This window comes from Lissotriton vulgaris, chromosome 7 (genome assembly GCF_964263255.1).
Source record: "Lissotriton vulgaris chromosome 7, aLisVul1.2, whole genome shotgun sequence".
NCBI lineage: Eukaryota > Metazoa > Chordata > Amphibia > Caudata > Salamandridae > Lissotriton > Lissotriton vulgaris.
In genome coordinates this window covers 1,558,296,253-1,558,323,738 of record NC_141695.1, presented here as the reverse complement: position 1 = coordinate 1,558,323,738, position 27,486 = coordinate 1,558,296,253, and the positions used below count along the sequence as shown (strand labels likewise).

At 46.2% G+C, this 27,486-nt stretch overlaps 1 protein-coding gene across 1 annotated transcript in view; it reads right to left on the bottom strand.

The window, feature by feature from the left end:
* Positions 1-27,486, bottom strand: part of ATP9A (ATPase phospholipid transporting 9A) — a 482,075-nt gene that overhangs the window by 392,642 nt on the left and 61,947 nt on the right. The window contains exon 3 of the mRNA XM_086932451.1: positions 23,446-23,559. Coding sequence (XP_086788577.1) covers positions 23,446-23,559 — 114 coding nt within the window. The remainder of the gene's footprint in view (positions 1-23,445; positions 23,560-27,486) is intronic.

Here is a 27,486-nt window from a genome sequence, read left to right as displayed (position 1 = left end):
TTTATTAATTTTTCCTGTTTTTACCATAGGCCGTTGGACCATTTTGCAAGTTAAATTGTTGAACATGACAACCACAAAAAAATATGGAGCAAGGAAGAATAATACTTGTAAGTAAGGCAGATATATAATAGTGGGAGTATACAGGTTTAAGAAGCTGGATTATTACTTGGGAAGGTGACTACACCTCAAGGAATACTCAGAATCCTTGTAAGGGTGAATCCTCAAAGTCACTCAATTAAACTGAGCTCAGCCCCTCTAGGGTGATTATGGTACAGAACAGACAGGTGTAACTTGGGCAATATGTAAAATATTTATGCAGTACCAAAAACAGTATTAAAAGTCAAAATGCAAAACAATAAAAATCCCTAAACTGAATTACAATAGAGTAAAATTGAATCAATCAAATGACACCAAAATGACAACAAGCATTGACAATGCCAATAGGTTTGGCTTTAAATAAATATTTTATGGTTGTGTGAGACATTACAACTAGATAGCATGGGATTGGATATGCATTTGTGTGGAAGCAAAGAATTGTAGAATAGTGTTGATTTAGGCTAAAAGGACAGGTTACAGCTGCACTGTCAAGCCAGAACTAAAAATCCATGTAGGTTAGAACAGGCCCTCCTCTATTCTGTGCTGCAGCCAGACAAAACACCATAAACTATCTAGTTAGCTTAGAAGCTTCACAAAAGGGGATGATGGACGGAGCGTTTGAGCAAATTAAACACTCACCCCCAGTCAACTGATCTGGGTTTAATCCATCACCATTCTTTAGCTCACTCACCCACCCCAGTTCAGACACGGCCATATGCAAATCAGTCTGACCCTGTGCCTCATGGGAACAGTCCAGCCCGAACTGCCAAAGTCAAGTCTTCCCTGGACCGGAAACAAGCATCTGGGGACCGGTTTCTGGCATTTCAGCCGTCATCAGCCAGGCTAGCTTGAATCCAGTGGCAAAGTGAGCAAGGGACTCACGTCTGAGCATACCCGGCCAACTTAGGGCGAACAAAGCGATACAAAAGGGGATGTTGGACGGAAAGTTTGAGCAAATCAAACACTCACCCCCAGTCAACTGATCTGGGTTTAATCCATCACCATTCTTTAGCTCACTCCGCCACCCCAGTTCAGACATGGCCATATGCAAATCAGTCTGACCCTGTGCCTAATGGGAACAGTCCAGCCCGAACTGCCAGAGCCATGTCTTCCCTGGACCGTAAACAAGCATCCTGGGACCGGTTTCTGGCATTTCAGCCATTATCAGCCAGGCTAGCTTGAATCCAGTGGCAAAGTGAGCAAGGGACTCACGTCTGAGCATACCCTGCCAACTTAGGGCGAACAAAGCGATACAAAAAGGGATGATGGACAGAGCATTTGAGCAAATCAAACACTCCCCCCCCAGTCAACTGACCTGGGATTAATCCATCACCATTCCTTAGCTCACTCCGCCACCCCAGTTCAGACATGGCCATATGCAAATCAGTCTGACCCTGTGCCTCATGGGAACATTCCAGCCCGAACTGCCAAAGCCATGTCTTCCCTGGACCGGAAACAAGCATCCTGGGACCGGTTTCTGGCATTTCAGCCGATACACCAACCATGCCCATCCTGGTCAAAAAGTTTACCTTCTGACTTTAGTCCTTTAAGCCCCAAACCTTCACTGGAGTACACTTCTAAAGCCTCCCAGGACCTAAGGGGAGGCACTTAGAGACTCACAGTATGTCAGTCAGAGGCCAACAGTAGGATACAGGCCAGGTCCAGGGCGACTGGTCAGTTGCAGTAAAGACCTCTTGTAGCGTGTCATATCCCTGCAGCTTGAACAGGAGGTCAGCCTTATGAACCTTGGAGTCCACTTATTTGTCCAGGGTAGAAGAGGAAGAGCAGGTCCAGTCGTTTAGGGCTCTCGTGTCTCAGACAGCCATTCACTCCTCTTCTAAACTTTCATAGGCCCACAGTGTACCAAAGTTGGTTTCTGGTGAAGCCACTTTTATGCGTAGTGCAAGATATTTATTTATTTATTTATTTATTATTTGAGTTTGTAGAGCGCGTCAGCTACCCCTAAGGGTTTCACGGCGCTAAGATTGTGCAGCTAATAAAGTAGGTAGAGGCGGATGCAGTTATTGATCAAAGAGCCAGGTCTTAACGTCTTTGCGGAAGCGAGTGTGACTATCCTCCGACCGAATGATCAGAGGAAGAGAGTTCCATAACTTAGGCCCAACAGTGAAATAGGGAGGTAGTTCGAAAGAAGTTCGGGGTCAGCAGAAGGCTTTTTCAGGAGTGGCGTGACCATAGCGTGTTTCCAAATGGCCGGGACTGTGGCAGTCTTAAGCGATAAGTTCAATGTGGAGCAGATTGCTAACAGTTGCAGGGGTCAAGGGACCTAAGTACGGCAATGGGTTAAGGATCCAGAGGGGAACCTAATTTTATTTTGCAGAGAATATCGAGGAGGCAATCTGACTCTAGATCAGGCCAAGTCAATAACGGGCAGAGGATAGGGGCCGTGTGACGAGTGGCCTCCTTAAGGAGAGTCGATTGAACCGTAGGATTATGTCCCTGCTTACAAGTGGAGATGTCCTGGTGGATCTTGTCCACCTTATTTATAAAAAACTGGGCAATGTCGTCACATCTTCGGCTCGACAAGGGAGGTGCTTTGGCTGTGGTGGAAGACCCTGCAAGGTTTTTGACTAGGCCAAACAAGACTTTGGATTTGTCAAGGGCCTCTTCTATAGACTTCGCCACAAAGTTGGTCCTAGTAGAGGCACAGGCTCTGTGGTAGGTTTTTAAAGCACTTTTGTAGACAAGAGCTGATGGCTTAGAATAGTCTTTGCGCCAAACGCGTTCCAGCTTCTTGCAGCGGGCTTTCTCGGCCTTTAGCGTCTCTGTATACCAAGGAGCTGGAGTGGGTGGGAAGGACTCCTGGGCATACCCTAAATAATGGGGTAAAAGTTCCCAGGGCCATCCTTCCACACTTTGGGCATTTTTGAGATGGTGAAGTCTTCTGCTACACTAAACATGGGATCTGAGGGCTAGGTGGGTGGCTGGGAGTGTACCATGGTAATCATAGTGTCTTCGCACATCTAACACTAAAATTCAGTTTGAAGCCGTCACTGTAAACACAATAAACCCAGAGACAGAAATCTAGCAGAACAAAAGTATAGTTTACCAGCAACTAGACAGTGGATACACAAGAACTGTGTTGGCATCCTGTTTCAAATCCCTTCAAATACACCCCCTGTTTTTATGTAAAACTAGCAGACCTGTGAAGCAGGATTTGACACTGTAATGTCAAAAAGGATTCCTACATCCCAGTCTCTCCATGTCACTGGAATCAAGCTATCCTGGCTGATGAAGGCTGATAGCCAGAAACCGGTCCTAGGATGCTTGATTCCGGTCCAGGAAAGACATGGCTTGGCAGTTCGGGCTGGACTGTTCCCATGAGGCACAGGGTCACAACTGATTTGCATATGGTCATGTCTGAACTGGGGTGGTGTGGTGAGCAAAATAACGATGGATTAAACCCAGATCTGTGACTGGGGGTGAATGTTTTGCCATTGTGCAACATTCCGTCCATCAATTGTTGTTTTTGCATTTGTCACCCCGAGTGGGAGGGGTATGCTCAGACGTGAGTCCCGTGCTCTCCATGCCAGTGGAATCAAGCTTTCCTGGCTGATGAAGGCTGATAGTCAGAAACCGGTCCTAGGATGCTTGATTCCGGTCCAGGAAAAACATGGCTTGGCAGTTCGGGCTGGACTGTTCCCATGAGGCACAGGGTCAAGACTGATTTGCATATGGCCATGTCTGAACTGGGGTGGTGTGGTGAGCAAAATACCAATGGATTAAACCCAGATCTGTGACTGGGGGTGAATGTTTTGCCATTGTGCAACATTCCGTCCATCAATTGTTGTGTTTGCTACAGGAGCTAAGCCATAATTCCACATGTAAATTGAACTTTCTTGGTAAAACTAGCAAGTACTCAAATTTAAGGGGTCAACTTTCAAACTGTGGGTTACCTTTCACTCTTGTATGGGATTAACGTATATGAGTGGTGAGAGATATCATTACATAGCACTGAATCTGCTCTGACTGGCTTCTGGGATGACACACTCAGGTTTGTTGATGAAGGGACAGGTTGCCTGTTGATCATGCTGGATATATTAGCGCAGAATGCATGACTGCATTGTGAAAAAGAGGGGTGCAGTTCATCCCTGCACCCTGTGGCCGGCACCCCAAGGTGCCTGCCACCTGGTGCAGGGATCAACAGAGTGGCACCATAGGTGCCCCCAGGCCACCTTCGCACCCATGGGGGCCCTACTGGGGGCCCCCAAAGACAGTTTCCGACTGCCTTTTCATGCCGTAAACACCAGCACTGAAAGGTAGTGAAAAAGCTGCCATCGTACTCCCTCGGTCGTAAAGGGACGGCCGGGGAAGTACTGAAGGATCTCCGGACGGCAGACGGGCTCTCCGAGCCCGTGGTAAGCCATCCGGAAGTACGAGTCATATTCCTTTCCGACCGAGCCCATTGGAATGACTTGGTCAGAAAAGAATCCGGCCGGCACATTCTGATGGGGGCGGAAGGGCTCCGAACATCGCTTGGAGTTCTTACGTCCGAAATCGGAACCGCCCCCTAAGTTGTTAGGGAACAGTGTAATTTCAGTCTGACTGCAGGACATCTTGGAAAGGGCACAAACATGTATGAGTAATAAATGTAAATGAACAATTACAAAAGAGAAGTCATTGTGATTGAGGGAAAAGGTAAACCCAATTTTTCGCCATGTCCCCAAAAAATATGATCAATCCATTAGAGAAGTTTCAAAAGAAAAGAACCCGGGCTTTGATTTCCACCCTGATGCAACAGTCTTTAATTTAGAAAACCAAAGTAATCAGTTGTTTCGACCAACAACTATCGTACCTTTACTGTCTCCCGCCATCAAATCCCTAATTAAAGATACACGAAAGACGACTGCTGAAGCTCTTCAAGGCCTCCTGATACAAAAAGCAACCTTTTGCACAGGGCACAAAATTCAGCAGTATGTTTTTTTACCGGCCTAGGCCCAAAAAATCATACAACCCGGACTAGATCAGTAAATGCCATAACAGAACAGAATGTACATAGGAGGCTGGCTGTTTAAAAATACATGAACAACATGGTATCCTTTTATGTAATTAACCAAACTGTCCCTTACAAGTCTCCAATTTCATTAAGTAGACTTTCCCAAAACCTGCTCCATATACTAGGATCATATTATAAACCAAAGGGATGAGAACATAACCTATACAAGGCACAGATTTCAGAACTGTTTTGCTTGACCATCTCAGACTAAGAACCAGCTACTCTTCTTTATGCAGAAGCCTGAATATTTACCTCTACAAGTGAGGCAACTGGGTTAGAAACCCAGAGCCTAGAGGTCCGTTGGGGTAGGGCGTGCAAGATAAATGTTATCATTATCAGAGATATAGTAGGAAATCATCATGATAGTAGTAGAGTCCACCAGGAATAACAGGTAAAGATACTTTATTCCTTCCTTAATTTAATTCCAGGAGCCCATTCTCTGAAGGCTTGTACCTCTGCGATCCAGCAACTGATTGCTGTTAGGAAACGACAGATCAGTCGCCTGAACCACGGAACCTAGAACGTCCTTCATAAGATTAAATAGAAACAAAATACATGGCACCAGCAGACATGGCACCCGCAATAGAATATAATTAGCATCGCAAGGTGCGTGTGCAAAATAACGCATATATCAGAATACAACAGGGTGGTCTCAATATGCTACCTCAGCTAAGCAGAGCTTTCAATCACATTCCATACATGATACCGTGTGGCTCATCCATTGAATGGTGTCATAATATGACTCATGTAGCTAATGATTTGACAGTGGATCTTACTCAGTGAATGATGTCACAATGGCTCTAATTCAGGAAATGTTGTTATAATGGGTGACATCCTTTAGTGGTATCAAAGCTGCAATAGTAATTTGGTCACCAATGAGACCGGCTGCTACAACATATATTATGCAGTCAACAGTATCACAATAGCTGACATCTAGTCATTGATGAATGATGTCACAATGGCTGTCATACAGTTGATGATGTAAAACAGGCCACAGCAAGCAAATAAGGCCAACACAGATCTCATTCCAGCAATGATGTTTCAGTGGGTTTCATTTATGTGAATGAAGTTATAGCAACAGGTCTGAAATCCACATTTCTTAAAACAGAGGGACAATACCACTTTCCATTAAAATAAGAATTGAACAACACACATCCCAGAATCACACCCAAGAAAGGTATGCATAACCACATGATGCCTTATAAATATCTTCTGTGTGTAAATGCAGCATCGCCCAAGTAGGCAATGTTAGGTGTTTTTTATTTATGCTTCTCTCCATCGTCACAATAGCATCCAATACCATCACTAGAGAGGGAGTGGTATGGAAAATGAGCTTTCACCTGGGATGGCAAAAATCATTGCGCTTCCCCTACGAAGTGTACAGAAGTATTATTATTATTATTATTATTATTATTTATACATTTTATAGAGCGCTTTGTTACACTAGCAAGTGTGTCCCCGCGCTAGTTGCTGCAGCTGCTTCAATAGAGTTGAGGCATGATTGCAAGAGTGTCTTAGGCCGAGCACTTTTCTTTGGGGAACAGGACTGTTTTAAGATCTCTTCGGATGTTGAGCTCAGAGGTTTCCAGACGCCGCCTTTCTGGCAGCTTGTTCCATATCCTAGCAGTCATGACTCTAAAAGATTTTCCACCCATTCTAGCTCTTTTAAATTTTGGGACCTGCACCTGCCCTGTGCCACAGTATCTTAGCTGGCGGGTAGGCTTGTACCGCTTAAGAAGGCTATGCAGATACCTGGGGACTTTCCCATTGAGGATACGGTGTCCGACACAGAGGGCCTTAAAAGTCACCCGTTCCTTAATCGGGAGCCAGTGAAGGGTCCTCAGTGCTTTTTGTGCTGATGCCCTTCTGGGCAGTTGTAGGATCAAGCGGGCAGCTGCATTTTGTAAGCGTTGTAGTCTCAGGAAGCATTTTACGCTGGCCCCTAGATATAGTACATTTCCGTAGTCCAGCCTGGATGTTATCAAGGCATGGACCAGGGTCTGGCGTACCGGCATGGGCATGAGGTCCAATGTTTTCCTAAGGACCCGTAGCATGCCAAAGCAAGTGCCTGTCACTTGTTTGGTCTGGTGGTCGAAGGATAGGTTTTTATCTAGCCAGACACCTAGGTTCTTCACTTGATTGCTGGGTGTAGGCAATTCACCCAGTTCGTCCGGCCACCAGGCTGAGGTCCACACTGATGGGGATTTGCCTACGATCAGTACCTCCGTCTTATTCCCATTAAGTCGGAGGCAGTTGTCCGCCATCCACTTGGACAACTCCTGCAAGCAGATCGCGAAGTTGGTGGGACATTGCCCCTCTGGTTGCGTCAAGGTCACAATTAGTTGCGTGTCGTCAGCGTACGACACTATCTCAACCCCAAATTTGTCTGTGATCACTCTGACTGGGGCCACATACAGATTGAATAAGGTGGGGCTGAGACTGGAGCCTTGTGGCACTCCCTGTTTGAGTTTTATTTCTTTGGACCTAAAATGTCCCTGTGCGACCTGGAAGCTGCGGCCTGTTAAAAATGATTCCAACCACTCCCATGCTTTGCCTCTCACACCTCCCTTTTTAAGACACTGTAGCAGTGTGTGATGCGCTACAGTGTCAAAAGCGGCACTGAGATCGAGGAGAATCAGTGCCGCCGTCTGGTCTTCATCTGCATATCTTCGTAGGGCTTCCGTTGAAGACAGCAGGGCCGACTCAGTTGAGTGTAAAGCGCGGAATCCCGACTGCGAGGGGTGGGGCAGTCCATTAGTCTCAGCAAAAGCAGAGAGTTGTTTATTGACTGCTTTCTCCGCAATCTTGGCAAAGTACGGGAGAAGGGGGAGATGGGCCGTAGATTTTCCAGTTTCGCTAAACTAATGTTAGTTTTTTTTCTCAGCGGAAGGACTATTGCTTTCTTCCATGAGATAGGTACTTGTCCTGATTCGAAAGAGAGAGCAAGTAAGTGACTAATATAGGGCTCCAGAGTGGGTATGCTGCCATAAAGTCTTTTTGGAGGCGCTGGATCACTCGGTGATCCTGATTTAATGGGTATTAAGTATGAGTATGGGTGAAAGAAGAGAGAAGGTAGGTGAAAGTTGAAGCAGAGCGAGAACAAGCATTTGCAATACAATAGGTTTCGCATGTACATGAGTTTGAGCTATTGTCATTGTAAATGACAATACCATTCATTTAGGTTTTGGTTTTTAAAACATAAATATAAAGCATTGTCATTTACAATGCCAATAGCTTAAACTCACGTAAATACAAGACCTATTGCATATATTTAAAGCCTGTCGATGTACCGCGCCTGCGTGTCATGTTCTTTGAAAATCCCTGTTTCAACAAACAGGTCATCTGACCGAAGCCCTTCAATTCCTTCAGAGCACTGCACAATTGTGCTTTCTTCTGTAACTAAGTGACAAACACTGCTCGGTACAAATGGCGGCAGTGGGTGCATTTGCTGTCAGTAATTTGTGCTAAAAGCATTGAAAAAGCCTAATCTCTAAAGTTTAATTGACGGACCAATCACCACTGCGCATAACACGTCTGCCTTTCCAGTTAGAATGGACCCGGCAACTATCTGTATCAATGCCATACAAAATGGTAACATGCCCTACTTTGTGAATCTACTGCTCTGTAATAAAGAACGTGTCATGAATAACATGTCGGCTCTGTTTCCCAGAGTGCACATTGCTTTTGCTTGCTTTTACTGCCGAATTTTAATTCGAGGTAGGCTGACTTACGGTATGTACAGTGTTACATGTGACAAAAACATGAAAAACATTGGATAGCCATTAGACTGACACCACCGACAATGGAAGAGAGGGAGGATGGGGTTATGGTAGGCATCACGGACATCGTGAGGGAAGGATGGCGGGCGGGGAGAGTGGGGGCGGGAAGAAGGCACAGACAACGGGAAGGAGTGTTAACCCCTCCCATGCTCATGAAGAGCTGAGCTCGTCATGAGCCACGGGTGCTGTGTGCTTATGACGAGCTGAACTCGTCATAACGGCTCCAACACTCGCACGCGGGGCTAATTCCCCCGCGGTGCTGAGCGTTCCAAATAAACGGGTGCAGACGTGACGGGCTCAGCTCGTCATGAGCACACGGCCACCGTGGCTCATGAAGAGCTCAACTCGTCACGAGCACCGGGGCGCTGTGCGCACCCCAGCACAGTGGGGGAATTACCCCTGCGGCCATGGGTTAAAGAAGGCACGACAATTGGAGGGAGGTGTGTGGGGTAAAGAAGGCACAAAAGATGGGGGGGTAAAGAAGGCACAGAGGGCAGGAGGGAGGGCAAGGTTGTAAAGAAGGCACCATGGACTGAATGTAAGCAAGGCACACAGAAAGAGAAACACAATAAAGAAAATAGTGCTTAAAGACATGGGAGGTGAAAAATGAAGACGAGGCAGTACTAAGGAGGGAATAACATGTATTTTTACGAATCAGAAGCCAGCATTTAGGAAGGACAATGACACAAGCCAATGGCAAATATGGGCAGAGTGTGGACGGGGCTGCTATTCCCTACTCCACTACAACAAGTCTTGCAGAGCAACGCATGCACGCTGACTCTAGGCTCTACCTAAAAAGGATGCAACATGATGAACGTGTGAGAGACTGTAGGTGTTAGATTATGAAAGAAGAGAGGGAGCGAGAGAGATGCAAAGAAATAATAAGAGGACAAAAAGAGATAAAGGTTAAATTATGTATTGAAGTAGAAAGTAGAAATTCGGAAGAGTGTAGAAAATAATAACAGCAAGAAGTGGAAGAAAGAAAGACGTGCGGAGTGGGCATAAAGGCATATTTTTAACATTGCTCTATGATCTATTTTGCATTGAAAGGGCAAATAATTAAGATTTGCAGAAGCCCACGTCGACGCTATTGAAGGTCACAGTATCGAATATCAAGTCTGCGTTTTCTTGGCCTCTTTAATCCACCACCGACACTCCCTGCCTCTTTAATGCAGTCTTGGAGGCTCTTTTCTACCACTTTTTTTTCCATTGTTTTTCTACCTTTGTCTTCCTCCTTTTTGTGTTTTTCTCTGTCCTCCTGTGGTTCAAAGTTTAAGAAAAATAAGTGCTGGTCTCCAATAATGAGCACAGGTGGGCACCACCTGCGACCTTCAGCTCAAATTAAGCACTGTTCTCATCCGTGTAAGAAACGTATCGGTCTGCAGATCCAATGATCCTCGAACAATTCACATTAATGTACATCTTGTAGCAGAATAGCAACAGCTGCAGCATGACATGTTTTACACACTGTATTGGCAGAGCCATTGGTCCCAGTTCTATTGACTATTTGTGTTAATATAGGTGACTTTGAAGGTACACTGACAATGCAGTCTTGGAAATTACGGAAAGGCAACCCAAGCGGGGTGCAAAACTTTGTCAATGTTCATCTATTCTGATATACATTTGTAGTAGATGGATTTGTATTTAGATGAGCTCGTGTGAGCTTGTGAGTATTACTGTCGGCTCGTGTTGAGCTCGTGTGTCATAGTGTACTTTTTTTTTTTTTTTTTTAAATTTTTGAAAACCTTTATTGTAATGATGCACACAGCTATTCAGCCTAACATCCCGGAGGCAAGGCAGCAGGGTTTCAGAATGGTTATAGTGCAAAGCGATTCATATCAGAACAGTGTAGGTTATTTTTTATTTTATATACAAACAGAAACGTAAACAGAGGCGCCCGAGGGCGCAGAAAAGGCAATGGAAGGGAGAAATGGCTATGAGTCAGTAGGAGGCGTCAGAGGCTAGAGAAGATTTTAGAAAGGAACTTAATTAGGATGTAGGAAAAAGGGGGGGGGGGAGGAAGAACAGGAGAATCAGAACATGAGTAGCATAGCTGATGTCAACTTCTACAGTGACAGGCGTTCATCGCGAGGCATCGGCTCAGGTGGCAGACACAGATCACCTCTGTAAGCGTTCCAAGCCCCCCATACCTTATTCCACGTCTGAGGCCGCCCCCTGGCAGTATATACAGTCTTTTCACGCAACATACACCAATCCATGTTGGCCTTCCATTGTACCACCAGGGGGGCCACGTTGGATCCCCACTTCTGCGCGATGTCCCGCTTAGCGACCATGTTGCCCAGTGTAGCCCATCGGGTCTGCGCCGCGCTATAGTCATTCGGCTCCCAGACATTGAGGAGGCACCTACGCGCCTCCGCAGCCAACTCCACTCCAGTCACCTCCCTCATCACTCGATGTACCCTCTCCCAATAAGAGGCAATACCGGGGCACTCCCATAATATATGCATATAAGTAGCAAGGGCTCCGCAGCCATGACGACAAAGGCCATCTGGCGAGAAGCCCATACGCACAAGCCGGGGGCCGGTGACGTACACCCGGTGGAGGATTTTGAACTGGACCAGCCGCAGACGCGAGGAGATGGCGACCTCCTTAGGGGAGGACACAGCACTCTGCCAGTCCTCGTCGTCTAGTTCCAGACCATCGGCCACCCACTGCTCCCGCAAGCGCTGGAGGAGGTCGACCCGAACATTAATCAGCTTCTTGTAGGACAGAGAGATGGCGCTATCCGGCATATGCCCGTCCAGTACTCTGTCCTCCAAGGGAGAACTCTCAGGGATGTCACCCTCCTCCGGTCTGGCGGCGGCTATTGCGTGCTTGAGTTGGGCATAGCGGAAGAACTCTGTTCCACTCAGTTGGTATTCCGCCTGCAACTGCGGGAAAGTCTTAACTTCCCCCCTGGCCAGCATGTCCTCAACCCTCGAGATACCTATAAGGTCCCACTTATCGAAGCCCTTGGTGTGCCAGAGCTTGCCTAAAATGTCGGAATCAAATAGAGGGGTGAATTTCGTCAGTCTGCCCTGCCAACCTTGTATCTTAGTGACCGTTCGCCACGTGTGGACCGCCGCCTTTGTTGGACCCGTGAGGTTCCGATCGAAGGATCTAGAATAGAGGGCGCGGTAGTAATTGCCTCCCTGCAAAAGCCATCTATCCATTGCATAGCCCGGGCTGTCCACAGGACCGTAAAAACCGTGGTTAATAGCGGTAAGCTGAGAAGCCCAGTAGTACCTCCGCACATCTGGTAACGCAATGCCTCCATCGTACCATGGCATGGTAAGCTTCTGGACAGCGACACGAGGCCGACCATCCCAAAGCAGGGCACGCTGCAGGCTTTCAACCTCCCTAAAGAAACGAGCCGGAACAAGGTCCTGAGTATTCTGCAAGGCATACAGGAACCTGGGCAGGGACATCATTTTGAATAACGCCGCCCGGCCCAGGAGAGAGAGAGGGAGCTTACGCCAGCTCTCCACATCCCTTCGCAACCGGTGGAGCGGGGGGAGTAGGTTGTGGTCATACCTCGCCTTAGGGTTATTCGAGATGTAAATCCCCAAGTACTTGAAGCCTTGTCCGGCCAGTTGTATGTTGCAACCTCTGGGGAGGCGCGGCGTGTCACCCTTGAGGATGTAAAGGGAGGATTTGGCCCAGTTAATAATCAGGCCGGAGTAGCGCCCAAACAACCTGAGCACGTCACACGCCACAATAAGCGACTTGCAGGGGGAGGTGAGGTAGAGCAGGATGTCGTCTGCGTATAGGGAGACCCTGTCCTCGAACCCCAGGGACCAGGAGATTCCATGCAAGTCAGGGTGTGAGCGTAGCATAGCCGCGAGCGGCCCCAGAGCCAGCGCAAACAGGAGCGGAGACAAGGGGCAGCCCTGTCTGGTGCCGCGATGGAGCGCGAAGGGAGCAGACATGCGGCCGTTAACCGTGATTGCAGCCAGAGGGCTAGCATAAAGAAGTTGCACCCAGCCCAGGAAACCCGGTCCAAACCCAAGCTTTGTCAGTACCGCCCATAAATAGTTCCATTCCAGGGAATCAAAGGCCATCGTGGCGTCAAGGGAGGCAAGTACCGCTGGTTCCGTAAGGGCGTGTGCTCTGGCCATAACCCCGTGCAGGCGTCTCAGGTTGAGGGCAGTATTGCGGTGGGGAATAAAACCGGACTGGTCCGGGTGCACCAAGTCGCCTATAACCCCGACCAGCCGATTGGCCAGCAGTTTGGCCAGGATCTTGGGCTCAGCGTTAAGGAGAGAAATGGGGCGATAGGACCTACAAACATCCCGCGGCTTGCCTTCTTTATGAATAACCACTATGGTGGCCAGTCGCTGGTCCAAGGGAAGGACACCCTCTTCACGGGCACGGAGGAACATACCCCTCAAATAAGGGGAGATCACATCCGGCCGGATCTTGTACAGTTCAACCGGTAGGCCATTGGGTCCGGTTGCCTTACCCGCACGCAGGGCGCGGATCGCCAGAGCTATCTCGTCCGCAGTGATGTCCCAGTCCATATCGGCACTGTCTTCTTCCGAAAGACGAGGAAGGTCAATCGCCGAGAGGAATTCAGTTGAGTCGGCCTCGGAGCGGTCCGAGCCGGAAGTATAAACACCCCGAAAATAGTCAGCGAAAGACTCGGCAATGGCACTCGGATCAGTGACCATCACTCCGTCCTCGCCCAGGATTTCCGGGACCACCCGGCTTGCCATCTCCCGCCTGTCCAACCAGGCCAGCAGTTTACCAGCCTTATCCCCGACATCATAGATGCGGCCCTGCTGTTCCTTCGCCAAGACCAGGGCAGCGTTCGTGGCGAGATCATGATACTCCCACTATTTCAGGGAGAGTTCGTGCAGGAGAGAAGGGTCGGGCTCAGGCCCCAAACGGGACTCGAGATCCAAGACCTCCTCCTCCACATGCAGAATATCAGCATCACGAACTCGTTTAGCCTCTGCGATGAGAGCTAGGGCTTCACCTCGCAACACAGTCTTGAACGCTTCCCACAGGGTGACCGCAGAGCCAACGGAGCCCGCATTTTCAGTAAAATATAGGTCGATGGCCTTGGCAAGGAGTGCTCGCGTGTTATGGTTGCGGAAATACCAGGGATTCACCGCAGCCGGGCGGCTGGACAGGTTGACACTGAAGTCAAAGGAGACCCACAACGGTGAGTGGTCGGAGACGCCCCTCGCCAGAAAACGTGCCTCGGAGATGGCGTGCGACTGCGCCGCCTGGGTAAGGACATAATCTAAGCGGGATAGGCTCCCATGGGCACCGGAGAGAAACGAAAATTGGCGGAGCGCAGGATGCAATAACCGCCAACAATCCACCAAGCCCATGGAGTCAAGGAAGGTCGGCAGCCACGTCTGGGAATCCGGAAGGTCTCTCGGTGGCTGGCGATCAAGTGTGCCAGAGCAGACTGAGTTGAAATCACCCCCTAGGATAAATAAGCCCGAAGGCAGGGACAAGATGGCGCTACCAAGGTCCTGGAAGGTGCTAGATTAGAGGCCAGGGGGAACATAAATCGAAAGCAATACCAAGGGACGCCCCTCCCATCTTCCCGCCACAGCTGCGTAGCGTCCTCTATCATCAAGTAGCGTGGCGTCTATTTCAAGGGGAAGGGACGCACGCACAAGGACGCCCGCCCCCCGGGAGCCCGAGGAGAACCCAGAGTGGGCAACCATTTTGTAACCCTTACGGTTCAGGGCCCTACAGGAGTTCCCCACCAAGTGCGTCTCTTGCAAAAGTACAACATCAGGCATGTGTCTCTTTATCAATTGGATCACCACCCCTCTCTTAACCCGGTCTCCTAGTCCATTGACATTCCAGCTAAGCACTTTCAATTTCCTACCCCCATCACCCAGCAATCCGCCCCACCCGACTCCCACCAACTCAATCGCCAAGTGCACAGTAAACCACACAGTCCATTGCCTCAAAGAAGAAAAAGAGATAGAACGAACAAACAATAAAACTCGCATAGTTGCACCCCCCACCCTGCACCCCTGCATGTGACTAAAAAGCCCCCCCAACCAGCAGTGTGCCTGTCGCCCCATAACTACTCTACAAGAAGACACCCAGAGGAGTGAGGAATCTCCGCGAACACCTCCCGCCACCCTCCATGTACTGACAGGAAAGATAGTACGGCATCTCAAAGCTACATTCGATAGTCCACTGAGGCAAGCAAGATAGATGAGGAATCACCCACTATAGAGCCAAGTCTCATAGGTCCGATCCGCCAGCTGCGCCACCTTCATGGTCCTCCTGTGTTTCTCGGCGCGTCGGTAGAGTGTCCAGCCAGTCACTAACGTTCTCAGCGAAGTCAAAGAAAAGGGCACGACCTTCGTGCTCGATCCGGAGCTTAGCGGGGAACATCATGGAATACTTGAAGCCCAGGTCCCGCAATCGTCGCTTCACCCCTGCATAGCTCTGGCGCTGTCGCTGAACCGTCCTGGTGAAATCCGGATAGAAATGGACGTCGGCATTCTGGAATTTAAGCGGTCCATGTCGTCTGGAAGCCTGTAGGACAGCGTCCCTGTCACGGAAATTGAGCAGCCGGGCTACGATAGGTCTGGGTGCCACGCCCGACTTCGGCGGGCCACCCGGCACTCGGTGGGCACGCTCCACCGAGAAAAAGTTGCTGAGGCCAGGCGGGGCTAGATGAGTTCTGATCAGGTCTTCAACGAGGAGGTCCGTCGCCGCCTCCTCCGAACCCTCCGGTACACCGACAATGCGGACGTTCTGCCGCCTGGCCCGGCTTTCAAAGTCATCTAGCCGCCTCGCAAATTGCTCCGCTGTCCTCTGCAGGTTCCGGACTTCAGTTTGCAAGTCCGAGACGTCGCCCGTCAGGCTGGACGTCTTGATGTCCAAATTCTTGACCCGATCATTAGTTTTGCCCAAGTCGGCTCTAATGAGGGACAGATCAACGGCCATGCCATCCACCTTGTGCGTGAGGACTTCATGCTGTTGCTGCATGTCCGCCCGGAAGTTTGTAATGGCTCCCAAAATGTCGCTCAGAGTGGGCTCAGAGCCGCCCGGTGAGCCCGAATGCGGGATGTCCTTGGCAGAGGGCCCAGTAACAGGTGGCGTCTTCGGTTGAGTATAGCGCTCAATCCTATTCTGCTGCGGTTGTGATTTACCGCGGACGCCTCTGGTCGACGGCTTGTCGGGGTCCCCCTTGCCCGCCATGTTGGGTCCAAGAAGAGAAAGGGCTATGCCAGGCAAGTCCAAGCCCAAAGAGTCGGAGATTTGCCCGGGCAGACAGTAGAATGCCGTCCCAAGTTCGCTTCGCTGTCCGGATAGCTCCGCTGTCCAGTACACCTCGCCGCTGGTGAAGGCAGGCAGGCACTCCGCAGATCGGCAGTGCGTAGCGGCGGAGTCCGCAGAGACAATGGCACCGAGCTGGCACGGAGTCCCACTCGACGTAGCTCAGCGTAGGAGACACCGATTCGGGATCTGAAAACGGTTCTCGCCTCAGCGGGCCCTCAGCAACGGGTATCCACCCACGTGGATAAGGATTACGGGCAGGATAGTTGCGGAGGATCGGAAGGTCCGCGGAGCTCCGAGCTTACGCGGCCATCTTGGTTGCCCGCGAAGCTCCTCTCCATTGTGTACTTTTAAATACATGTGTGTGTTCTGGGCTCGTGGGTCACTCAGTGACTGCAGTTGCTGAGTGGACTCCGGGCTGAGAGCACACGATAATTGTGGGTGAACTTCTTGAAGAATAAACCTCTTCTTCTTCAATCAAAGAACTGTGGACAGTCTCATTTATCACAGATTGGCGACGAGGATGGGATGACAATCAGGGAAGATAAGTGTAAATTTGGTGTTCAGGAACTTGAGTATCTTGGGCACACTGTTTCCCAAGTTGGTATTAAACCAGCATTTTCTGTAATCAAAGCATTAAAAGAGGTGAAAGCTCCTGTGGACAAGGATTCTCTGCGCTCTTTTTTGGGGCTGGCGGAATATTACGCCAGGTTTGTGAGTAACTATGCACAAGCGGTGGAACCTCTCAGGGTGTTGTTAAAAAAAAGAGTCAAAGATTTGTTTGGTCTAATGATTTGGAAGGAGTTTTTGAGAAGGTGAAAGATTTGATTATTGCTGCTCACCCTCTTCATGCATTTCGTGATGATTGTGTCTCTACGATTGCGGTGGATGCAAGTATGAGTGGTTTAGGTGCGGTGTTAAGTCAGGAGGTGCACGGGGTGGAGAAGACAGTGGCTTTTGCTTCCAGGTCCTTGAAGGAATATGAGAAACGTTATAGCACTATAGAGCGGGAGGCCTTAGCTTGTGTGTGGGCAGCACAGAAATTTAAAATGTATGTTTGGGGCAGAAGGTTTATTATGTTGTCAGATCATAAGCCTCTCTCTTTCCTTTTTAGTAAAGTGTCTGGAAGTAATAATTTGTCTCCTAGGTTGACTAGACTTGTGTCAAAGCTTCAGGAGTACAATTTTGATTTGAGACATATTCCTGAAGGAAGAAATTTCAGGGCGGATTGTCTATCTAGGATGTCTTTGGAGATGGATAATTTGTTGGATGATGATGTAGAATGTGTAACCTGGGTGGACGTTTCTGATGATCTTAAGCTGTCAATTTCGGAAGATGTTTGGTTAAGTGCGAGCAAAAAGGATGTGACGTTGTCCAAGGCTTTGGAATTTGCGTCTGGGAGTTGGCCGGATGTGAGAAACTTGTCAGGTGATTTGAGGTCTATGTCTCAGGTGGCGGAAGAATTGTCAGTAAATGGTAATGTGCTGCTACGCGGGGACAAGGTTGTCCCACCTGCTGAGTTAAGAAAAGAGATTATCAGGTTGGCTCATGTGGGTCACTTGGGTGTTTCTAAGACATGTTTGAGGATTAAATCTTACTACTGGTGGCCTGGGTTGGATGCTCAAGTCAGATCTGTTGTGGATAATTGTGAAGAGTGTTTGCTGTCGGACAAGCACTGGAAGTTACCTAGTGTACCGTTACATCCCACTGTGTTTCCTGATGCTGCTTGGGAGAAAGTTGGTTTGGTTTTCTCAGGCCTTATAATATTTTGCCAGATAGTATGAAGTTCCTGATTTTGGCAGTAGATTATTTCTCGAAATGGATGTATTTCAAGTTTGTGGACGCTCCTAATTCGGATAACACAATCTTGTTTTTGAAGAAACTTTTCAGGTTGGAGGGGTCTCCGAAATTTTTGGTGACAGACAATGGAACCCATTTTGTTTCAGAGAAAATGTGTTCGTTTTTAAAGTCTCAGGATGTTAAACATCTTAAGGTGGCACTCTATTCCCCGGCTTCTAATGGTTTGGTGGAGCGGGGTAATAAAATAATGAAAGAGGGTATCCAAACGGCTGTGGCTTCAGGTTTGGAGGTAGGAACTTTTGTTGAGGAGAAAGTTTGGAATTATAACACGTCTCCGCATTGTACTACTGGTGTTACTCCATTTGAGTTACTTAGGGGCAGGAAGGTTCATTCGCCTCTATTTCCTTCGTGGTTGGATAATAAATGTTCAGAAAAAGGGGTGAAGGGTGAAGATGGAAAATTGATGGAAGTGGTTAGGCGAAAACAAGAGATTATGAAAAGTAATTTTGATGGAAAAAGGTCCCCGATGACTCATGGTTTGGTGGTTGGGGATTGGGTGATGATTAAAAACCATTTAGGGTTTCGAAAGGAAATTCTGTTTTTTCTAAACCTGTTCAAGTGATCAAAACAAGTAAAGGGGCTGTTTTCTTGGGTGAGAAGGGTTGGTGGAACGTCAGACAACTGGTAAAGATGTCTGAAAGTCAAGCGTTGTGGTTAATAGGCACAAGGTCAGTGGGGTCGAGCATAATTGTGGCTGGTCTCACTGGTTACCAAATTCTGGTGGGCGTAATGTGAATTCTGCTGTCTCTGATGCCTCAAATTTCTCCACTTCGCATTCTGCTTCTCCCATTCAGCCTTCTACTTCTACCTCTTTGAGTAGAAATGGTAGGGGTTTAAAAGTCCCTGTTAGATTTAATGATTTTGTTAGATATTAAGGTTGATATTTGGTTTTTTTTTTAGTTTTCCTTTTCTCCTTTTCTTTCTTCTTTCTTTTTGTTTTGGTGTTTTCTGATAAGGGGGAAGGTGATGTAGTAGATGGATTTGTATTTAGATGAGCTCGTGAGTATTACTGTCGGCTCGTGTTGAGCTCGTGTGTCATTGTGTACTTTTAAATACATGTGTGTGTTCTGGGCTCGTGGGTCACTCAGTGACTGCAGTTGCTGAGTGGACTCCGGGCTGAGAGCACACAATAATTGTGGGTGAACCTCTTGAAGAATAAACCTCTTCTTCTTCAATTAAAGAACTGTGGACAGTCTCATTTATCACAACATTGTATTCTGATATCTCAGTAAGAAGATGTTTAGAGACCTCTCACAATGTACCTCTTATAATAACCTCCGCCATGAACTGATACACCAGTACTAAGATTCAAACTGCTGTCCAAGGACTGATACGCCCGAATGGTTTAAAAAAATCACATCCACAGAGCTCTCACAAAGGACCTCTATCCGGACCTTCACCATGCACTGGTCTTCAAGTAGTGAAATATTTGTCAATCTCTCATAATGCACCTGTATGCAGTAGAATCCCAGACCAGAGACATCCATAAAGCTCTCACAATACCACTCTGCTTTGGCTTTCACTATGTGTTCAATAACCAGTATTAAGTCATTCACATGACTTCAACAGTCCACTTCTATACAGACCTATACATTGAACTGCTATCCCACTACGAAGAATCAAAGCTCATACAATAAATCTCTAATCTGAACTGCATGATGTGCTGATAATCTGAACTGCATGATGTGCTGATGTTTTATTACTGACACAGTAAAAAAGAATGACAAAGAGATTGTAAAGCTAACCCAGGACTTAGACATTCACAGTGCTCTTGTTATTTAGTAAGGTATTACATCATAGAATATCTTGGTAAGACAATATTGGACCATATCCTCAACTACCGAGCATGACATAGGGCGAAGTACATAGTGATATCCACCTGGAGACTGTAGGGCACGATATTAGACAACCTGGTAGTTCAACAACTCACTAGGGACCCCACACAACAGTAATTTAGTAAACGCAAAGGGACGGCCTTTAAAACTACTGGAATGGGCGGTCATTGAGCATGACAAACAACAGAACGAGATTTGAATATACTGAATAAATTGCTATGAAGCCTAGAGCAAGTGAGATACAAGACACCTCTTAATAATTAACGCTCATCTGAGAGAGACAAGTCATACTACTCAAGATACTCATGTCTCAGCCATAACGACTATAGAGACCGGATTCACACAGAGGGGGACAATCTAGAAAACTATTCGCATGGTTGACTGAACCTTAGCTTAGCGCTGCTTCCACAGCACACATCAAGAATTCACAAGGGGATGTAGTACATAGACCGGGCGATATCAATAGAGTTTTCCTATAATAAGAACGAAGTTATACTGTGAGGATCATTGAGTAATCCATATGGAAAATGAAGCCTACCTTGACACAGCGGCTCTGACTCTACTTCCAGGGGAGCACCAGGACACCATGAGCCAATGTAGTGATAGAACACGAAGTGAAGCACGCTTTGAGGGACACTGCCACTAGGAAAATTCCTAGATCTAAGGAGTAACCTCGGAGTGTCTCGGAAACAGAGTACTGTCAAAGCTTGCAAAGGATCGGGAGACAGCCAATGACGGTTTGGGGGGAAAGAGTTTCTCTCTTACCAAGGAGAAAACAATTTATTATGTTCTCTATGATGATGTATTTCCCAATGAAGGTCAGAATTCATAAGTAACTCATATAATACAGAGATATTATTTGACCTGGACTTCTCACACAAACAGCAGATCATTAAGATAATGAAGGCAAGCAATTACCAGCTCAAATGGGCCGGAGTATTGTGCCCTTATTGGTCTCCTAGCACTAGAGATTCTGCATTATTGTTAAGAACCAGCCAATGCGTTAATATTATAATGCATGTATGGTGGCCACCCTCGCACAACAACCAGAAAACTGGAGTAGATGTAAAGCTGCTAAATTATATCACTTAACTGGACTCAGTGATTATGTTAAACCTACCATGTAATGCTAATGTGGGCTATCAGTTAGACAGTGTGTTGAAATAAACATTCTTTATAGTACACAAACAACTGTGTATCTGGGCATATGTTTCCCGTGTAATCAAAGACATCTCAACGCTCCTTGTAGGTTGAAAAACAGGTACTAAAAGTAAAGATATGGAGGCTTAAGTGCACACAATATGCCCCATAAATGAAATGTCTTGTCAAACTTCCACATATCCATTGAAGAGGCAATCAAAACATCTCTGTTCTTTAAAAGCACTTGTACATCAATGAATAGTGCTCCTTCAAATCAAATCCAATATATTTCACTTTATTGATTTGACTGCTTGTATCACAGTGGCCAACACAGATGCTCATAAGGGCCACAATTGTCCCCTGATGCCACCATGGCGAACTGTATAGGAAATCAGAAAAAATACCAAGCTATTGTTGTCATAAAGGCTGAGTAGCTGTGAAAAGCATAGCAGGGGTAGTTTTCTCACATCTGTAAAGATCTGGAGGACAAAGGGCTAAAACATATCAAGTGGAAGCTAACCATAGTGTTGCAGCTACAATTAGGCAGAGGGTATTGCTTCCCTATAAGTCATAATAATAATGTCCCTATGTGTTATGACTTGCCACGATAGCACTTGACTTTGAGCAAATCAGGTAAATGAGCGATAAGCACATACTTAAAGAGCCGATACAAAGACGAGGAGATTGTGAAAGACCAGACAATAGTCGCTGTGACTGGGATATAGGAGTCTGGTCTCCCAGCTCAAGGAGAAACAGTCAACCAATAAGATTAGCAGAAGAACTGCATCTAGGATAATTTAAGTAGACAGGTAAAGGGAACACGCTGTCTCACAAATCCTTGGTTGTATGGTTCCCACACACTCACTAAGTTGAGTCAACCAACTCCATTGTGTTTCTCATTATCTCCACAGCCCCTTTGTCCCCCTCACAAGTACCTGTAGGCTGAAGATTATCCACTTTTCAGGCGGAAGGCACTTATTTGGTGGCTAGTGGTGCACTAGCATCAGAGCCTCTTCATTCAGCCTTTCCCACGACCCTCCTGGGCCATGAGGTTGTGCCATCTAGCTGCTACTGCACACAAGTTCACAAGGACAGGGCAGGCACTGAGGACCCTGAGACGTATGTTGGTTGAAAGAAAAGGGGCCATTTGGCATGGAGATAGATTCACAAATCCTTGCAAGTGGGAGAGCAGAATATTAAATGTTGAGGGTACTTTGGGTCCAATTGGGATGTGAATAGTGAACCTACAGCATGTTGTGGGTTTACGTAGAAAGAAAGCATCACTAGAAGACTACTGTTGCAACGAAGAGTACACTCAGTACCACAGACAGCGTACTGCATATCTAAACACTGACTTTGATACTACTTAATATAGTAAAGTATTACTAGATTACTTTATAAAAGTGACCTACGAAAGAAAGCCCTACTCAGTATGAGAACATACTTATTTTTGTCGTCTGTTCTGCCAACACCGTCTAAATTTCAGTAAAATCTAATAATAGTTTAGGTATAATGTGTGATATAAACAACGTCTTTTTTTTCAATCGTTATAACAGACACATATAAATAAACAACTGAAATCAAATTAGACCGAAGACGACATCCATTAAGTTCGGAAATGTCAAACGCTTCATGCAATAAGGTTGCAAGTGCGAGACAGAGAGCTTGAGAAAGTACACTTGTTATACCTTAGAAACCACTGCAGATTGTGGCATTCTGGCAGCTGCAGCCAAAGCTGCCAGTTACATAGGAATTCTGCCATATGCAGTCTTTATTATTCTCAGACCATTACAGTTCATTGGGTGGGGGGGGGGGGAGAAATAGAATAGCAAGTCAGCACCCCTACCCTGAAAAAGATATGCAATAATTTCCTCTGATGACCATCAAATGTGCAGAAAGAAATTTCCAGTGTGAGCTTAGCAGCCCTGGCACATAAACAAACATAAAAGAACAGCAGAATTCATAATGACTGGTAGGCACAAAGAGCCCACGCACAACAGTAGTTGACGAAGAATTACAAAGACCACCTATCCCAGATTTCCGGTGCCTGATGGCTGATGGAGGGCAAGTACCTGTTAACTGAAGGGGTGTCCAGGCAGAATCTGCAATATGTTGGACACCATTCATCATGCTTTAATTTGTAAAGGAAAAGCCAAAAGAAACAATGGGTTCACGCCCATACATAAAACTAGCAGTTGGCATTGCAGAGTGTATTTCATGATACACTGAGCACTGTTTGCAGGGCAAAGAATGTTACACCTCTTCACACATACACACCAAGCAAGAAAGGTGACATTCTGCAACCACTAAAACCAAAGGAATTTTAGGTTAAGTGCACTCCTACTTGATTTTAACTACCCTTTACTTCTTTCTCAATAATCCCAGGAGGAATCTTACCAATAAGAAAACAAGACTATAACATAAAACTTCAGACATAAAAAAAAATCAAAGTACTTACCAGTGGAACCCAGTATGTATATAGGGCACCAAGTCTCATTTCAGGTACAAACTGAGAGCAGGCCAGAAGCAAAAAGTATAGGTTGAAAAAGTACTTAAATTGGTTGAACAGAACCTGAAAAAAAATGAAAAAGAGAACATGATGCAAGATGTGCAAACAAAGCTTAAACAAACTATGTTTAATAGGCTAAACAAAGACATTTAAGGCAGCGTTCCAAATGTACATCCTATATATAGTAAATCTCCAATTATTTGCTCTACCTGGAGGCCATGAAGTTGGATCAAGATGACAAAGTTACCATTTAATTGAGAGTTGTGATGGCAGTGAATGCACATTTAATACGGATCTCTGTCAAACCTACCTCTATAGGATGCGCGGGTGGCACTGCCCTCAGTAAACTGAACAAACCCCAAGATATCAAAGCTATCAAACACATGTATTGACGAGGGATACCAGAATAAGGGGTGGAGTATAACATTAGACAAAAGGAATGGAGAAATGCATATAAAAGAGCATTAACTACATGGGTTGTAATTAGGGTGTATAGACAAATTTGTATATTTGTTTGAGGTCCTATGATGAACGCTTCTGACACTGCTAAGTTATTTTAAGGTAGCCCCTGACATGTTGTCATCTACATATTATCTAAGCATGCTTCTATTTTCAGTCTATGAATTCATAATCTGTTGAACTACTTACTAGAAGCCATGCTCTGGATTTCTTATATCTCTTGGCCAGTTATTCGTTAAACATTATGTAGGTACCTTAACACAGATGGGAGATTTATGTTCAGTGTAGAAAAATGTAACTTGATTTTTGATAAGGACTCCTGCCCCAATTCTTTACTTATTCTTACCGTAAAGGCCAAAGATGATTAACAGATTTACTTTTGGATTTTCAGCAGAACGTCCCTCCAGGACTCTTTTTAGGCCGAGCCTGGGCAGCGCACGTGCTGCTCTGCGAGACATGCTGTATTCAGGTAAGGACTTGAAGCTCCGCCCATTTTCCACCCATATTTTATTGGCTTGTGTCATGGTCCACTGTAAACTGTGGCTGTTCATTGGTCAATAGGCTTGGTAGTCCCTCCTTAGTACCCTCTTGTCTCCCTTTGTATCCTCCCATGGCGATACCCAGTTACATGTGTTGTTACTAGGTAGGCTTTAATTACAGCCTCAGAGCCCTATTTTCTCAAATAGCTTTGTCCTGCCTGCTGTTGCAGGCAGATGATTCAGAAAAGGGGGTGGTGATGAACAGAGTGTCTGAATTAAGCAGACCACTCTTACCCAGTCCAAAGATCAGGGCTTGATCCATCACCGTTATTTATCTCACTGCACCATCCCAGCTCAGAACCTGGCTATATGCAAATCAGTCTGTCCCTGGCCCAGTGCATCATGGGAACAGGGCAGACTAAACTACCAAGCCAATTCTTCACCAGAAAGGAGACAAGCTACCGGGGACCGGTTTCTGGCATTTCAACCGTCTTCGGCCCGGCTTGCTTGAATCCTGATGGTGTAGTGAGAAAGGGACTCATGTCTGAGTATACCCTGCCACACCTATAGTGGCCAAAAACGATTCAGAAAAGGGGGTGGTGATAAACAGAGTGTCTGAATTAAGCAGACCACTCTTACCCAGTCCAAAGATCAGGGCTTGATCCATCACCGTTATTTATCTCACTGCACCATCCCAGCTCAGAACCTGGCTATATGCAAATCAGTCTGTCCCTGGCCCAGTGCATCATGGGAACAGGGCAGACTAAACTACCAAGCCAATTCTTCACCAGAAAGGAGACAAGCTACCGGGGACCGGTTTCTGGCAATTCAGCCGTCTTCGGCCCGGCTTGCTTGAATCCTGATGGTGCAGTGAGAAAGGGACTCATGCTGTTGCAGGCAGGACACGCTCTCTCCCAACGCTTTTTAAAACCTTTTATAGCACGGGCACCAAATGCATTTGCAAAGCAATAGGTCTAGCATTTGCGAGAGTTTAAGTCATTGGCACTGTGAATGACAATGCCTTGTATTTATCTGTTTTAAAAACAACACATAAATAAAAGGCATTGTCATTTACAATGCCAATAGCTCAAACTCTCGTAAATGCAAGACCTATTGCTTTGCAAATGCTTGTTTTCATTTATTAATGGTGCTACCCAGAAGATTCACTTAAGTGTGGTATAGTTTGACTGGTGAGGTATTTGTGTGCTAAAGTCCATAAAGATGCTGGTGAATGTTAGATTATGAGTAAAGTGATGAACAAGAAGTAAAGCAGTGAGGGGTTGCGTGCAGTTTGCTAAGTGTTTACCGCAGTTGTTGTGCCAGTACTGGCGTGCTTTGGCGATACTACATCGCTCGGTCCAAAGTCTGGTTACCACATAGTTCACAATTTACTCATTTGGCTTTTTTATTTCAGTTTTACTTAAGTAATAAATGTCTACTTTCAGCTACTTTAGTGCTTTTGAATTCTAAGGTAACATGGTTGTGAACTCACTGATTTATGGAATTACTTGTGTATTTCTAGGAGCCAGCCTTCACGTTTTTGTCAACGCAATATTTGCTGATGGATTGTTTTGGCTGGCTAATGGTGAAGACCATATTCTGAAGGAGTCAGGGCCTCATGTTCCAGATCTATTTTAGGATATTCTAGTTAACGCTCTAGCTGCCGCATTTTGTAACACTTGGAGTTTGTTGATATGTTGTGCCTGCATGTTAAGGTATAAGATATTACAATAGTCTTTTTTTGCAAGTACGAGAGCCGAGATAACAGTTCCCTGAGCATCAGCCAGGATGAAGGGAAAGATTTTCTTCAGCATATGCAGGGGAAAAAATAGCAGAAGAAGTAACTGCTTTACCTATGGTCCAAGAGTCAGTTTTGTGTCTAAAACCACACCTAGGCTCCTGACTTTGTTCACTGGGGTGGGAGGGATGCCCATTTCTTGAGGCCACCAGGATAGGGCCCATAAGGTTAGGTTGTTCCCGAATATAATGATCTCCCATCCCTGAATTCAGTCGAGGACAATAGTGGCTCATCCATAGTGCAACTGCCACCATGCAATTGTTAACATTTTGGCAAGTAGGATTGTCAGTTGTGGACATGGCAACCACTATATGGGTGTCATCTGCATATGAAGTTGGGTTAAGACCAAAAGATCTGATCAGGGCCGCCAGTGGTTTAACATAAATGTTAAATAACATGGGACTGAGGGAGGACACCTTTGGAACTCCACATGGCAGACTAAAGGGTTCTGATACAAAGGGGTCTGTTTTCTTTCTGAAAGATAGAATCCTAAAAGTTTGAGAGCAGACCCTTTGATACCAACAGCCCTGAGCAGGTCGATCAAAATTGTATGGTCGACCGAATCAAAAGCTGCTGATAAATCAAGGAGTAGCAACGCAGGGGTAACCCCGTCATCCACTATGGCTCTGATCTCTTCAGTGGTTTTTATCAGGGCTGTTTCAGTACTGTGACAGCTTCTGAAGATGAATTGAGCAGTATCTAACAGCTGATGCTTGTATAGGAATTGAGCCAATTTTTAGTTCAACACTTTTTCAATGATGTGGCAGGTAGGGGTAGGCAGGTCAATAGTTATTTGGATCCGCAGGATTCATATTGAATTTTTCTTAGCAGGGGGAGGGTGGAGACCTCTTTGCAGACCGTGGGATAAATTCCCAAGGACAGCATTGAATGAGAATTTGATTTGGTAATTATTTTTGTTGTTTTAACTGAAGCCACGTTTTGAATCTGTTGAAGACTATTGCTATTTTTAAGGAGTCCCTACTTAAGGATCTGTTTGCAGTAACTGTGCTGTGAAAGGTAAACTTGAAAAATCCGTTTTGTTTTGTTATTTTTCAAAAGCGGAAGGATTTACAAAACATGCAGTTTTGACTATTTCTCCAATGCGTTAACCTGAGGGGGAAGTGAGTTCTCAATCTCTCTATAGTCCTTAATGTATGGTCAGAAACGATGCCCATTCCAGAGGTTACAACCACAAAAATAGAAATTAATTGTCCTTTGCAGCAACTTAACAATCCCCCAGGAAAACTAGGAAAG